This window comes from Podarcis filfolensis (genome assembly GCF_964270895.1).
Source record: "Podarcis filfolensis genome assembly, chromosome: 9".
NCBI classification, from domain to species: domain Eukaryota; kingdom Metazoa; phylum Chordata; class Lepidosauria; order Squamata; family Lacertidae; genus Podarcis; species Podarcis filfolensis.
In genome coordinates this window covers 74,729,766-74,742,966 of record NC_139610.1, presented here as the reverse complement: position 1 = coordinate 74,742,966, position 13,201 = coordinate 74,729,766, and the positions used below count along the sequence as shown (strand labels likewise).

General features: G+C 42.9%; 1 protein-coding gene and 1 long non-coding RNA gene across 4 annotated transcripts in view; both read right to left on the bottom strand.

The window, feature by feature from the left end:
• Positions 1-13,201, bottom strand: part of LOC310742314 (uncharacterized protein) — a 54,920-nt gene continuing 41,719 nt past the window's right edge. For all 3 annotated transcript variants that reach the window (XM_083571608.1, XM_083571609.1, XM_083571606.1), the window contains exons 6-10: positions 5,273-5,371; positions 4,307-4,393; positions 2,193-2,344; positions 1,001-1,110; positions 1-375 (exon numbers count right to left, since the gene is read on the bottom strand). In XM_083571608.1, the coding sequence (XP_083427734.1) occupies positions 222-375; positions 1,001-1,110; positions 2,193-2,344; positions 4,307-4,393; positions 5,273-5,371 (602 nt within the window). In that variant the 3' untranslated portion in view covers positions 1-221. The remainder of the gene's footprint in view (positions 376-1,000; positions 1,111-2,192; positions 2,345-4,306; positions 4,394-5,272; positions 5,372-13,201) is intronic.
• Positions 8,217-10,754, bottom strand: LOC310742501. The gene is made up of 3 exons (XR_014538469.1): positions 10,258-10,754; positions 8,658-8,840; positions 8,217-8,615 (listed from the first exon to the last, which is right to left on the bottom strand). It is a non-coding gene; the product is annotated as an uncharacterized lncRNA (long non-coding RNA).

Here is a 13,201-nt window from a genome sequence, read left to right as displayed (position 1 = left end):
TATGATCGGACCCTTCCATTCTCTATTTTTGTAGCCATCTACGTCTGAGCTTGCAGAATAAGTTCTATTCAAGGTGATCGTGAGGGGTGATGCCAGAGAGTCCCATAACCTAGATGGCGGATTGTGGATTGTGCATTAAAACTGTGGGATGCGGTGATCTCTTGGTTTTGCTTTTGTGTAGAAATCATGGGATACAGCTTCATTCATCTTAAAGTGTCTTCTTAGAGCCAAGCATCATCTGGCACCTTCTTACAAATATACTGTATGCGTCGCTCACATTGTAATGCCATCCAGCATCTGTCATAGTAGCAATCAAAGGACATAGCAGCACAGTCATGGCCTGGTTGTCTATTTGGCTCATAGTAATTCCAGTACCTGAAAAGAAAAGAAAGACCAGCACTGATCAATCAAGATTGGATGTCTACTTCCTCACGAACTCCCTGTGCAGATTTGTGCAGATAACTGTACAGTCATACCTTGGGTTGAAGAGCTTCGGGTTAAGCATTTCCGGGTTGCGGTGCGTTACTTCCGGGTTTCACCGCTCGCGCATGTGCAGACGCTCAAAATGACATCACGCGCATTCGCGGAAGTGGCAAATCGTGACCCGCACGCACAGATGTGGGTTGAGTTCACTTCAGGATGCGAATGGGGATCCGGAACAGATCCCATTCGCATCCAGAGGTACCACTGTATAAATATTTTCCTAAAGACAGTGTTGCTCAGCTTTAGGTTCCTGCAAATCCTTTTGAAGCTGAGCTAATCAGAGCAAACCATTCACTAGGTTGGAGAAGCACGAAGAATAGCCTTCCTGCCTCTCCAACCTAATGAGAAGCAGCAGCCGCTCATCTGGGCAATGATGTGGAGTACATATGTAGATCTTTGGTAGTAGAGAAAATTGCATGGCAAAATATATTTGGAGATGGAAATAATTAATTATGTAAACATAATCTGCAACTTTTTGGAGCACATGCCATTAAGAAATCTTGCTGCAAAAACTTACGTGCTTGCAGGCTTTGAACCTGACAGCCATGTCCATGTCCTTTCCGTGTTTTGAAATAATCCAATCCAAAAAACCATTTTACGGAGTTTTACTTCCTGGTTTATAAAATACTAGGGTGGGGGTGGGGAGAAAGAAAAACAGAAAATCATCAGTAGGGATGAGGAGAAAAACACTTCTCACAAAGTCTTTCTAGACAATGTCCCTTTCTCTGGGAGACTGCCTTTACCGACATTCAACAGGCATAAAGGAGCAGGTGTCACCATTGAAGGTCCAATACACATTTTTGTGGGAAGCAGTGATCAAAACTATACAGTGGTACTTTCATTCTCGAACGCCTTGGTACTCAAACACCTTGGATCCCATACGCCGAATACTGAGGATGTGTTACTGTGCCCCTGATCCAAATTATGATGCTGCTGCTGATGGATGATACTGATGATGGAATCAAGGAAGCATCCCAATTAGGAAATATTGTAGTGAAGGGTAACTTCACCTACCCTCACCGAGACTGGCTACATATGAGTCCCAGTTCTGACACAAAGTTAAAATTTCCAGAAACTGTAAATGACTGTGCCACAGAACAGTTCATCTTGGAACTACCTAGCAGGACAGTGACCTGTGTGTCAAATACTCCAATTTCTGCATCCATGTTTGATGGTTGGTTCCAGAGACACTGGAATCAGTCCAGTTGTGGTATGCTTGATGGCATGATGATGGGATCTCACACATGTCTGTGCCTTGCAGCACCCCAGTAGCCCCTCTGCTAGGGCTAAGGGGCTGGGAGAGGGATATACCTTGCAAGCTCCTCTAGAGTCATCTCCATGATACTCTCCTGCCAGAAGGTTAGGGTGGTGAGGGAAACCTTTTTTCTAAGCACTCAGTACAGAGTAGAGGAAGAATCTACAGGAAATTCAAGGGATAGATTCCCCTTGAGTATCTACTCCTCTTCCTTCAAGACCTCCTTCCTGACTGCCAGCTTCAGGCTATTAGAGTTCAGCAGCTCTAAGAAACCTCATTGAGTCCTAGATGGTAGCAGCTGTTCCCTGCCCCACCCACCCTTTGGTTTGACTGATGGAGTTGCTGTCTTGGCTGCATAGAGGTGGATAGGACCTTCTTAAATGGATAGTAATGATAAGAACCCTTTGACTCAAAGAGATCCCCTGTCTTTTCTATACTCGGCTTTGATGCTCACCTGTTCTTCCTTTGTTTGTATAGAAATGAGCTTGGCGCCTTCCCTCTCACACTTTCTTTGGGAATCCACCCATGTGCGTAGCTCAAGAGAAAAGAAATAGAAGGCCCTTGAATATAAAACCCAACCATCATTCAAGTTTCTAGTAAGGATGTCTTTGAGTCAAGCAGATATGGAGGAAGAAGAGAAAAAGAAAACAAGACAGGGAATTTAAGGGGTACAATCTTGTATTTCTGTGTTGATTTCAATTATTTTTGTTAAGTTCATTTTTGTGGCCACATGATAACATACATTCATCTGGGAAGCTCAGAAAGATTAAAATAAGAACATTGACTCTTCAATCCATCCTTATGATGCAGGAAATACCTGCGTGGGCATAGCTGGGAGCGCAGTCAAGAATCTTTTATTTGAGGGAATAGATAAAAGATGTATGTCCCCTCACAGGCCTTATCTGAACCCCAGGGGCCTCACCTACTTGTTTCCACCTGGATACCTAGGGCAACATCAGGGCAGAATTAAAGGTTGGGGAAGGGGGGCAGCTGTGGTTTATCAAAATTCTCTTTCTCTCTATAAGCTAAGTGTCCAGTTGCGGGGGGGGGGGGAATCTAGAGTGTGTATTCCTGACATTGGGCAACTGGGACAGATGAGGGATTCTGCTGGTTTTCCACCTGCTTTGCTGCCTAGCTGTCTCCCTATCCGAGATGGCAGGATGGATCCAGTGGGCTTCCAATGGCTCTGGGGGATCTAACTGCTGGGGGATCCAGCTGATCTAACTGCTGCTCCTGCCAAGCTTTCACCGAGCTCAGGAACAACCGAACAACAACAACAACAACAACAACAACAACAACGGTACTTTATTTACATGCTGCCCTTCTGAATGGGTTTTCCCCAGCCACTCTGGGAGACTTCCAACAAATTAAAACACAATTGTACACAATTGTACACAAATCATAAAAGAATTCCTTGAACAAAGTTACATTCAGATGTTTTCTGAAAGTCAGATAGTTGTTTATTTCCTTAACATCGGGTGGGAGGGAGTGCCACACGATTGGCCCTGAGCCCCCTCTCCCGCTTCATGCAGCCTGCTTGGCCCCCTGGTATACTGCAGAGGTTAGGGCGAAGAGAAAAGCTGGGAGATGGCTTGAACTCAATTAGAGAAAAAATTCAGTTGAATGCATTTGATTGCTTGTGAGGGATTATCATTGAGCCTGCCAAGTGGCAGTGAAGGCTACAAGGAAGGCTTGCTTTGTTTCCTCCATTGTGCCATCCAGCAGAGCTCAGGATGAAAGAGAGAAAACGAATAATTGTGTTATACATATCTTTATGAGTTTGAGTTTGTAATCTCTGTTGGAGTTTGTAATTTCTATTTGAGTTTGTAATTCTTGTCAGAATACATACTTTTGAATGGATTAGTTTTTGTTACTATTGACTATTGATTTGTGAGTAGGGACCACTCCCACTATTGAAACTTACATTGGTCTGAGTTCTTGGTGTGCTCTTTTCTCTTGGTGTATTTAATAAAGGAGAGCCCACCTTAGAGACCTGTGCAGATTAATGGAGGACCCTCTCATGACCTAGCTTTTGTGGTCTGTGTACTTGCTGTGGCACCAGAAGAGGCCTGTGGGTAGAATGAGGGTTGCGATGGTCCACAGGTATCTTATCCCACATGCTAATGGGCCAAATCATTATGTGAGTGGCCTTCATGGCTTCTTTCCGATGAAGGGCTTGTGAAACAGGAAAGAGATTTTGCTGTTGCACCAACCACCCCACTGCCCAGCAATCTCTCTGACCAAGTTGGCAGAAGTTGCCTCGGGAGTGCTATTCAAGAATCACTCTCTCATGGGGGAATATAATAAAGGACAGGTCTTTTAGCTGACCTGTTCTGATTGTCTCTCTTACAGCAAAGAATGGCAAAATCTTTTCTTTCCTCCCTATAGAACTAAATCAATTCAAAGAACTGACTATCTGATGTTTCCCTAGGGTGGCTGGATGCAAAGGAGAGCAGCTCTCTGCTCTGGCTCTAAGAGTTTTCAGCTAGAGGAGGGGCTTTCAGCTGGTGCTGAATCAGGGCAGGTTCCCACTGTACTACAATTCTTCAGCATTGTAGGGTATCTTACCAATTTCTTTTTGCAGTTGATCATTTATGTTGGCATAATACACCATTTCCTCTGATATGTTTTGAGCCACAGCGAGTATTTGGAAGTCTAAAAGATTTGAAACAGTTTAAGGCAGGAGTATCTGAAATAACAATCTGCAAATATTAAGAAACCATTTTCAAACATTTTTAAACACTCTAGCCTGAAACAATAAGCAGAGCTCCAGGATGGGGTTCTTATGAATATGAGGGCAGACTTGATTCTCTGTGGCTGAGATCACCAATGAAAAGCCTCAGAAGAATCCTGCAGCTGGATCAGACCAAAGACCCATGCAATCCACTATCCTATTCTCATATTGAAAGTGGCTCATGAAGTATCTCTAATGTTCCCTTCCTATGTCCTCCTTTTCTGCTGGGAATCACAGGGTCACAAAACAATTCCCCACTGAGTCACGCAGTAAAGCCAAATTTGCAAAGATTACTTTAGTTTTCTATTATGCTTTCTGAAATCTAAGAAAATACAGGCACCCAAACTCTTTTCCTAATGAATATTGGGTTGCATTCCACATGGTTCTAAAGAGGGCGTTCTGTAAGCTCAGGAATTTCTCCTTGTGCAATGCAATCTTCAGCCCCTTTCCCTCCATTCTGTTCTGAAGTTTCTCCCCACCCTGCAGTGCAGTTTTGGTGATGGCATGCAGGGAGAAGTGGGGGCAAAGTTCCTTTGCACTAGTGCTAAAATCTAGCACTAGCACAAACATTGTGAATTACAGTGTGATGGGAGAGGACAGCATTTCTAGTGGGGAGATGTGAGAGTCACAACCACCTGCTTTTCTTCCTGCTGAGGAATGAAAAAGTGATAAACTCTATTGGGTGATGAGTTTCATTGAATATGAGTATTGCTCACACAATATGAATCCCAAATTGAACTACAGGAATTTAAATTAAGCATGTTCTAGCAAAAGTGAGGATTTGTATATAAAATGCTTACCATCCTTGTCCTTATAGTTTGAATCAATCCCAACAACAAAGTTTCGAATCATGGTCATTGCCACTTGAAACTCCTCTCTGTTTTTCACTTCCTTCTGATCTAAGGAGGAGGTAGGTAGAAAAGAAATGAAGAAATTGTTTTCTAGCACCCTGGTCTGATGACCTGTGGGAGGGGATACTTGGTTTCAAACTGCTTTTAATATTGAATTTAAATTGCTGACTTTTTCCTCTGTTATCAGATGGTTTGGCCTTCCTTTAAGAGCTTTAGATTTTTGGGTGTCCAGATACCCCTGTCCTCTTTGTCCTGTGGACTTGCATTTGCCAGGCTGCCAAATGCCCTGCTGTATGCAAATTCTTGGATCATTTGGTTTCCTCCCCCTGAGCTTTGCTTACTTTGAGTGCCCTTTAAATATCAATTAGCTATGAATATAGGCCATTTGTTCATCTATCCAGTTCTATTTTTCTAGAAAAAGAGGCACTGGAACTCAGCATGAATGCCTCCCTTGTTCTCTTAGATTGGCAACGGAGCCCACCTGAGAGGGCCTGGAACTGAGTACTGATGAATTCTGGCTGAAAAAAGCCTTGCATATATCTTGATATTTAGGTAGGCTCTGGACCCTCCCACTTTGGCCATGGCCTTATCCTCTGCAGCCTGTTTCCCCCAAGCACTTTCCTTCAGGGGACTGGAGCCCTGGCAGAGGGCAGGGTGGCGAGGATCAAGAATGGGGGCTCTCCCCCCAGCAAATGAGGATTAGTTGGGAAAGGAGGAGAGAATTGCAAGCTGGGAAAGGGAATTGTCCAGGGTGTCCCAGGGACTTGTGTTATCCTGTGCTTCTGTTCCAAGTGCTGGAACTCACTTATTCAGGGAGAACAAAACAGTGTCATTGCTCTCACTGGGTGACAGCTGTAACTCAACCCCTGAAATCAAAGAGAGTTGAAGAGGGTAAATGGAAGGTGGATCCTGCCATCTCTTTTTTGAAATGCTATTGGCATTGAAGGAAAGCCCGTGACATTAGTTGTAAAGTATGCTAATTATGTACTTACATAGAAGGAAAATCAGCAGTGTCATGGCACTAAGGATGCAAATCTCAAGTATGACAAATCTTTCACCCGTTGGAGAATGGAAGAAGGTAACCAAGTCCTGAAAACCAGATGCTTGAAGAAAGACAATTCTGCTTTAACCATCGATAGCCAACATACCATTCCCAACCCAGGAAAAAGGGTTTCCATATGCTGTGGCAGCCATCAGCCAGAGACAGTCCATTGTTCAGGGGGTGGGCACTTGGGAGGATAAGCAGGTGGAGGAAGCAAAGCGAGATGCCTTGCTGCTTGAGGAAACTTTTTTTTACAAATGTCTGCATCAGAAGACAGGAGCCTTTGATGTTACTTTCTGCACCCCAGACAAATGACAAGATGCCCCCTCCATGCACATAATTCCACATACAGAAGCTAGACTAGCCAGGCCCTTGGCTGATATTTCGATGCTGCTGATGGGGCAGCAGACTAACTGAGAAGGTTCAGTGGAACTTGTGTGGTCTACCCATCTCTACCCACCCCAGCACCTGCTACTTGAGGCGACTGCCTCATTCTGCCTAATGGTGGAGACATTCCTAGCTGCACACAGTAAAGGAACACCACAGTCAGCAGCAAAAAGTGTGCTGAATCCTGGGGTTTCTATGGGGATTAGTGGATCTCTAGCACCGAAAGAGTTGTGTGTGCTTTTCTCTGCACTCCTCCCTAGCACAACCTGACTGGCTCCACTCCCTGCCTGTCTCTCCATCAACTTCCCTTTCCCATGCATTCCTCTGCTTCATGAGAAACCTCATCCCATATGACTGTGCTGTATACAGACCACCAGTTTCTTTTGCTGCTGCTTTACGCTTTCTGGACATTACATATCTTCTGGATGTTGCACGCCTTGCAGGCATTGGCTTCCCCATCCTCTCAGTGTTCTCTGTGAAACAACAAGCTATTATAACATGGAGGATAAGACTATGAACACATTGGTTGGATGGTGGGTGTTTAACCTTCAAGACCCAGAGTATGTCTCTTGTCAAGCATCAAAGCTCACAATATTTGCTTTTGTTGTCCTGCATTTCATCTCTCTTGGAAGATATTTAGCTCTCCCAGAAGCAGAGCATCTCTGCAAATGTAGCAAACAGGAATATGATACTTTGGAGCATATTTTCTTTTCTTCTGATTTGGCATTTATGCCAGAAGACAATTATTAGAGGCCTTACAACTTAACAGGCTCAATTCTATGCCACCAAAGGTTAAGGATCTGCTCTCGGACAGGAATGATCAAATTACTTTAATAGTGGCTGAATTTTGAGAGCTGTCCATGTAGAAAGACTGGGCCATTATAAAGAGATTTAGTGGTTCTTAATTGATCGGTGATGTGGTAGTGTTATATTGTATTATTTATGCAAATTGATTTTCTCTGGAGTTAAAAATCTGACTGGGACAAACCTTGTTGTGCTGAATTCGTATTTTGCACAATTTGTATATGGTGTTTGTTTGATAATGTGTGGTTTGCTATGCCTAATAAAGGACTGACTTTTATAAAGAACCACTTAATCTTTCTATTACAGGAACATAAATTTTAAAGTAGATGCACATCTACAAAGGTCAAGGATTTCCTTGGTACAAAGTTGATATGCACAACAACTTCTAGTCAAAATTGGGTCTCAATGAGGCATTTCCAATATTACACTTTTTTACACAATTCTTTCGTATAAAGACATTTAAACCAAAAAGATGTTCCATATGGATTCCAAGGAATTTTTAAAAATGTTTTAGGTAATATAGCACATTTTCATTTTGCATTCTATTTCCTCTAAGCTCCTGCACATCTAGTTTCTAGATGTTCAGTAAGCATTTGCAAACAACAGTTATGGGTTTAATCCATATGTTCACTCTATATTTATTTTACAGTGTAAATCAAATTTGGGGCAATCTTCTTTGGGGAAGAAATGGGTTGATCTGTACATCAGCTGACCAGATCAGATGGCGTATTTTCCCCCCACCCCCTGCTAATATTGCAGCTGAAATCTCAGTTACTGGTGTGTGCTAAAAAGAAATATCTTGCTTTGCAATATTTATTGGTGTTTATTTACAGGCTATCTGTTTATGTCAGGATTACTTACTGTGCCAAATTACCATGCCTAAAGGTCCACATGCCTTTCAATGTTGTGTTTGTCCCTTTTACAGCAGCAACTAGAGCTGTTTTCATCAAGATACCAGCCCTCAGGCTGAAAGTGGCTTCCCACAATACGTTAGAAGATGTTCACCATTTCATAGATCATGTGGGATCTATGAGGTCTTCAGATGTTCCTGGGTGCCAACTCCCTCCATCACAGGCATCATTGTCAATGGTTGGGGATGACGGGAGTTGTAGACCAGTAACATCTGGAGGGCCACATGTTCCTCACCCTTTAAAGAAGGTATATACATTTAGTTATATAACTACCTCCTAATCATCAGAAAAGATGGAGTCCTAGATCTGGTCTCAGTTGGATGCATGTAAATCCAATTGAGTCTAGCAAGACTTTGGAGACCATGAGTTGGACCTGGAAAAGAAACAGAGGGAAGCTCTTACACAGGCTCTCCAAGTGTGCCACTTCATTTTCTTTTGGCAATGACCCAGCCTGACATCTGATGCTGCAGCTGAAGGAAGGAAGGAAGGAAGGAAGGAAGGAAGGAAGGAAGGAAAGAAAGAAAGAAAGAAAGAAAGAAAGAAAGAAAGAAAGAAAGAAAGAAAGAAAGAAAGAAAGAAAGAAGGCTGTTGTCTAATTCTGTTTTGAAGCCATCTGAGCTAGCAAATGGGTTTTCCAAAGACTTGTATTTTCTGGATCATGATCCTAGATCTGGATTGACAAACTGGGCCCATGAATCAGAGCAGGGCACCTGTATTGCCAGGGAATAAAACAGAATGTGATCTGCCATGTAGCTGTAGCTTTACTATAAGGAACCTGGCTGTTTGAGAAGAAGTGAAAGCAACTTCATGACTTGGCTAGCTATCAAACACCTGACTGCATGAGGGATGGATGGAGCAAAGTAACCTTACATTAACTGAACTGCACAGATAAAGAATGCAATTGAAGGCTCACGCCCACATGTGTCGACTCCCAGGTCAGATCAAAGGATGGGAATGGAATTACATCATGAATTACATCTGTTGTCAGCTTGGCATGAGACCTACTCTGTGGTCTATATAAGGGCCAGCAGCTGAAGGAGACAGGGAGATCTTGATACATTGTTCTATGCTCCATTCCAGAATGTGAAGAGAACGACCACCTGCCAGTCTGAAGTGTCCGAGATAAGTCTTCCAAATCTCCTTTGGTTGGGGACACATGAAGAACTAAACCTATTTCTATCTGTATTATGATTATTGTGGCCTAAGATCTTTTGCTTAATAATAATAATAATAATAATAATAATTTATTTATACCCCTCCCATCTGGCTGGGTTTCCCCAGCCACTCTGGACGGCTTCCAACAAAAGATTAAAAATACATTAAAACATCAGTCATTATAAACTTCCCTAAACAGGGCTGCCTGCTTATAGATTACATTATTGGCTTTACAGCTTATTCAAGTTGCTGCTGGTTTTCTGTTAGACTGTATTCTACGTTGCTGATCAATTTCTTTGCTAATGTTTACCAATTAATAAAAGTTTGTCTCTACCTAAGAGTCTCCGTCCAGTGGAATCCAAAGTACCTCTTGGTTGCCTGGTGGTTGCTTTTGGCCAATACAGTGATACAACTGGTAATACAGCACCTGTACACAGCCCTCAAATGTTCCACCACTCTGTTTCATTGGATGACCCTGAGTTCTAGTATTTAAAAGAGAAAGACCACCTGTAGTTTCTAAAAGCTCCTTATCATTTAGCCTCTTAGTGACCTTTTGGCCCTGGAATGAGACCCTGCAAATATCAAAGCTTGTAAGGAAAGTGTTCCACCCATCAGACCTTTTTCTGTTTAGATACCTTGATGTTGTCATGGAACAATCTTTTCCCTAATTTCTTCCTAAGGGTTTTTCATCCTTCCACTGGCTACGAACCACCTCCCTTGTGATGTCAAGCATTCCAGAACTCCTCCCATTTAGGCTATACCATTTCCTGATTGGCTGCTGATCATATCCAATCAGCATTCCACATAAAGCATAAATCCAGGGAAATGTTTATTTCAGATTTATTATACTACTTATTTTTTCAAAAGTTATTAGTTTTATTTCTTTTATTTAGGCCGGGTACATACTTTACCTTCAAAGCATATCCCCCAGAAGAATCCTTACTCCTCATAAACTCTGCTAGTAATATTGGAAAGCTTCCTGTCTCAACACTTGTACCAGGAAATATGGCAAAGCGCATTAGTGTAAATCTTCATTTGAAAACTTAAAGCACAAAGAAAAGGAACAGAAGCAGTCAAATTTCAATATGTTTGGTCTATATTTATTGAATGTATCATCATCAAAACATACATGCCACCAGTGCTATTTTTCCACACTCAAAGGGTACTGGAACCTACCATGAACACCTCCCTTGCTCTCTCACAATGGTGTCCACCTGAGAGGTGTCAGAACTGAGTTCAAGTGAGTTCCAGATGCAAAAAAGCCCTGCATGCAACTGACCTTCAACCAATGGCAACTCATCGAGAACTGTACTTGGAAAGAAAGATAGATCTGCACAAACTCAGAATTGGACTCTGATAAGCTTCATATGCTAGAAACCCCTCATAACTATGTACCCTTGTTTATCTTATTGTTCATTATGTTTATATGTCACTACCAATAAAAATATTGTTCAAAAATGATTTCTGTCATTCATAACCTGCCCTTCTGTATAAAGATACAAGAATCATATAACACTGGTCCTATCTCCAGTGGCTCCCAGTATATTTCTGAGCACAATTCAACATGTTGGTGCTGACCTTTAATCCTCTAAATGGCCTCAGCCCTGTATACCTGGAGGAGCATCTCCACCCCCATAGTCCAGCCTGGAGGTCCAGCTCCAAGGGTCTTCTTCTGGCTCCCTCACTGTGAGAAGTGAGGTTGCAGCGAACCAGGCAGAGGGCCTTCTTGTGGAAGACCCTTCCACCAGATGTCAAGGAGATTAAGAACTACACAACTTTTAGAAGACATCTGAAGGCAGCCCTGTATCAGGAAGTTTTTAACACCAGAAGCTGAGAGACCAGTAGATACAGAGGCTGCTCAATTGTGGGAAGAGCTGGACATTTTTGAAATAGTAGCTAGGCAACCAGGAGGGAGGGAGCCTTTAGGAGATTCTTCAGTCGAGAGTGGTGGGGAAGTCCCTCCCTCCCCTAGAACTCGGATGACTGAAAGGGTCCAGGAACAACAGAAGGCTTGTTACTTCTTATTGGAAACTACCAGAGGGAGAGGGAAACTCCCTTGCTAGCCAGTGTACTTGACATCCCCTGAAACAGGCCTTGCATTCTCCAGTGTCCATTGTATGCTGAATCATGTTAAATATACCACATACAAATCACCACTCAAATGAGAAAAAACACACAGAAACAAAGCAGATGGAGAACCAAGAAAGAAAAAGAGAGAATTAAACCAGGCTCCCTCTGGCCTGTTATTAAAAGGCACCATGACCTTGGGAGAAAGATTACAGGACCAGTTCATTCTTGCTTAAACCAGCTTAACCCAAAACAGCACCTGCCCTCAGCAGAATGGAAACTTACTTGTCAGTTAAAATGTTCCAGGTTGCACCAGCTAGAAAAGACACCAACTTCTAGCTTGTGTCACACAGAGAAAATACCAGAACCTTCTACTTGAATCAATAGGTAAGAAATGATTTCTACACTTAGATTAAGGGTTTCTGTACCTCAAAAATGCAAGCTATCACACTGTGAGTTTTGAGTGATCTTTGAGTGAAGCGCATTATAGAAATTTAACAACAAGAAAACAAATAAAATGGCTACTAGGATCTAGGGGTCTAAGGAGACCACAAGCTTAACATGAGTCAAGAGTGTGATGCAGCAGGGGGATGGGGTACTAATGCTCTTCTAGGCTGCATCAACAGAAGTCTAGTGTCCCATTCAAGGGAAGTAATAGTACCACTCTACTTTGCCTAGGTCAGACCATACCTGGAGTGCCGTTTTGGGCACCACAATTTAAGAAGGATGTTGACAAGCTGGAAGGCGTGCAGGAGAGGGCAACCAAGATGATCAAGGGGCTGGAAATCTGTCATGGAGGCTTCAGTTTGAGATTCCTGCATTGCAGAGGGTTGGACTAGATGAATCATAGAATCATAGAATCATAGAGTTGGAAGAGACCACAAGGGCCATCGAGTCCAACCCCCTGCCAAGCAGGAAACACCATCAGAGCACTCCTGACATATGGTTGTCAAGCCTCTGCTTAAAGACCTCCAAAGAAGGAGACTCCACCACACTCCTTGGCAGCAAATTCCACTGTCGAACAGCTCTTACTGTCAGGAAGTTCTTCCTAATGTTTAGGTGGAATCTTCTTTCTTGTAGTTTGGATCCATTGCTCCGTGTCCGCTTCTCTGGAGCAGCAGAAAACAACCTTTCTCCCTCCTCTATGTGACATCCTTTTATATATTTGAACATGGCTATCATATCACCCCTTAACCTCCTCTTCTCCAGGCTAAACATGCCCAGCTCCCTTAGCCGTTCCTCATAAGGCATCGTTTCCAGGCCTTTGACCATTTTGGTTGCCCTCCTCTGGACACATTCCAGTTTGTCAGTGTCCTTCTTGAAGTACCTTCCAACTCTACAATCCTATGGTTCTATGAGTCTAACTATCAAGCAAGTGGTAAAGCCACATGACAGGATGGAATCCCAACAGAAGTTCTGAAAGCCGGCTTCAGATCTTCCTTCATGAAACACCTCCACGACCTCCTCTCTCAGAGTTAGGAACAAGGATCCATGGCATAATAATAATAATAA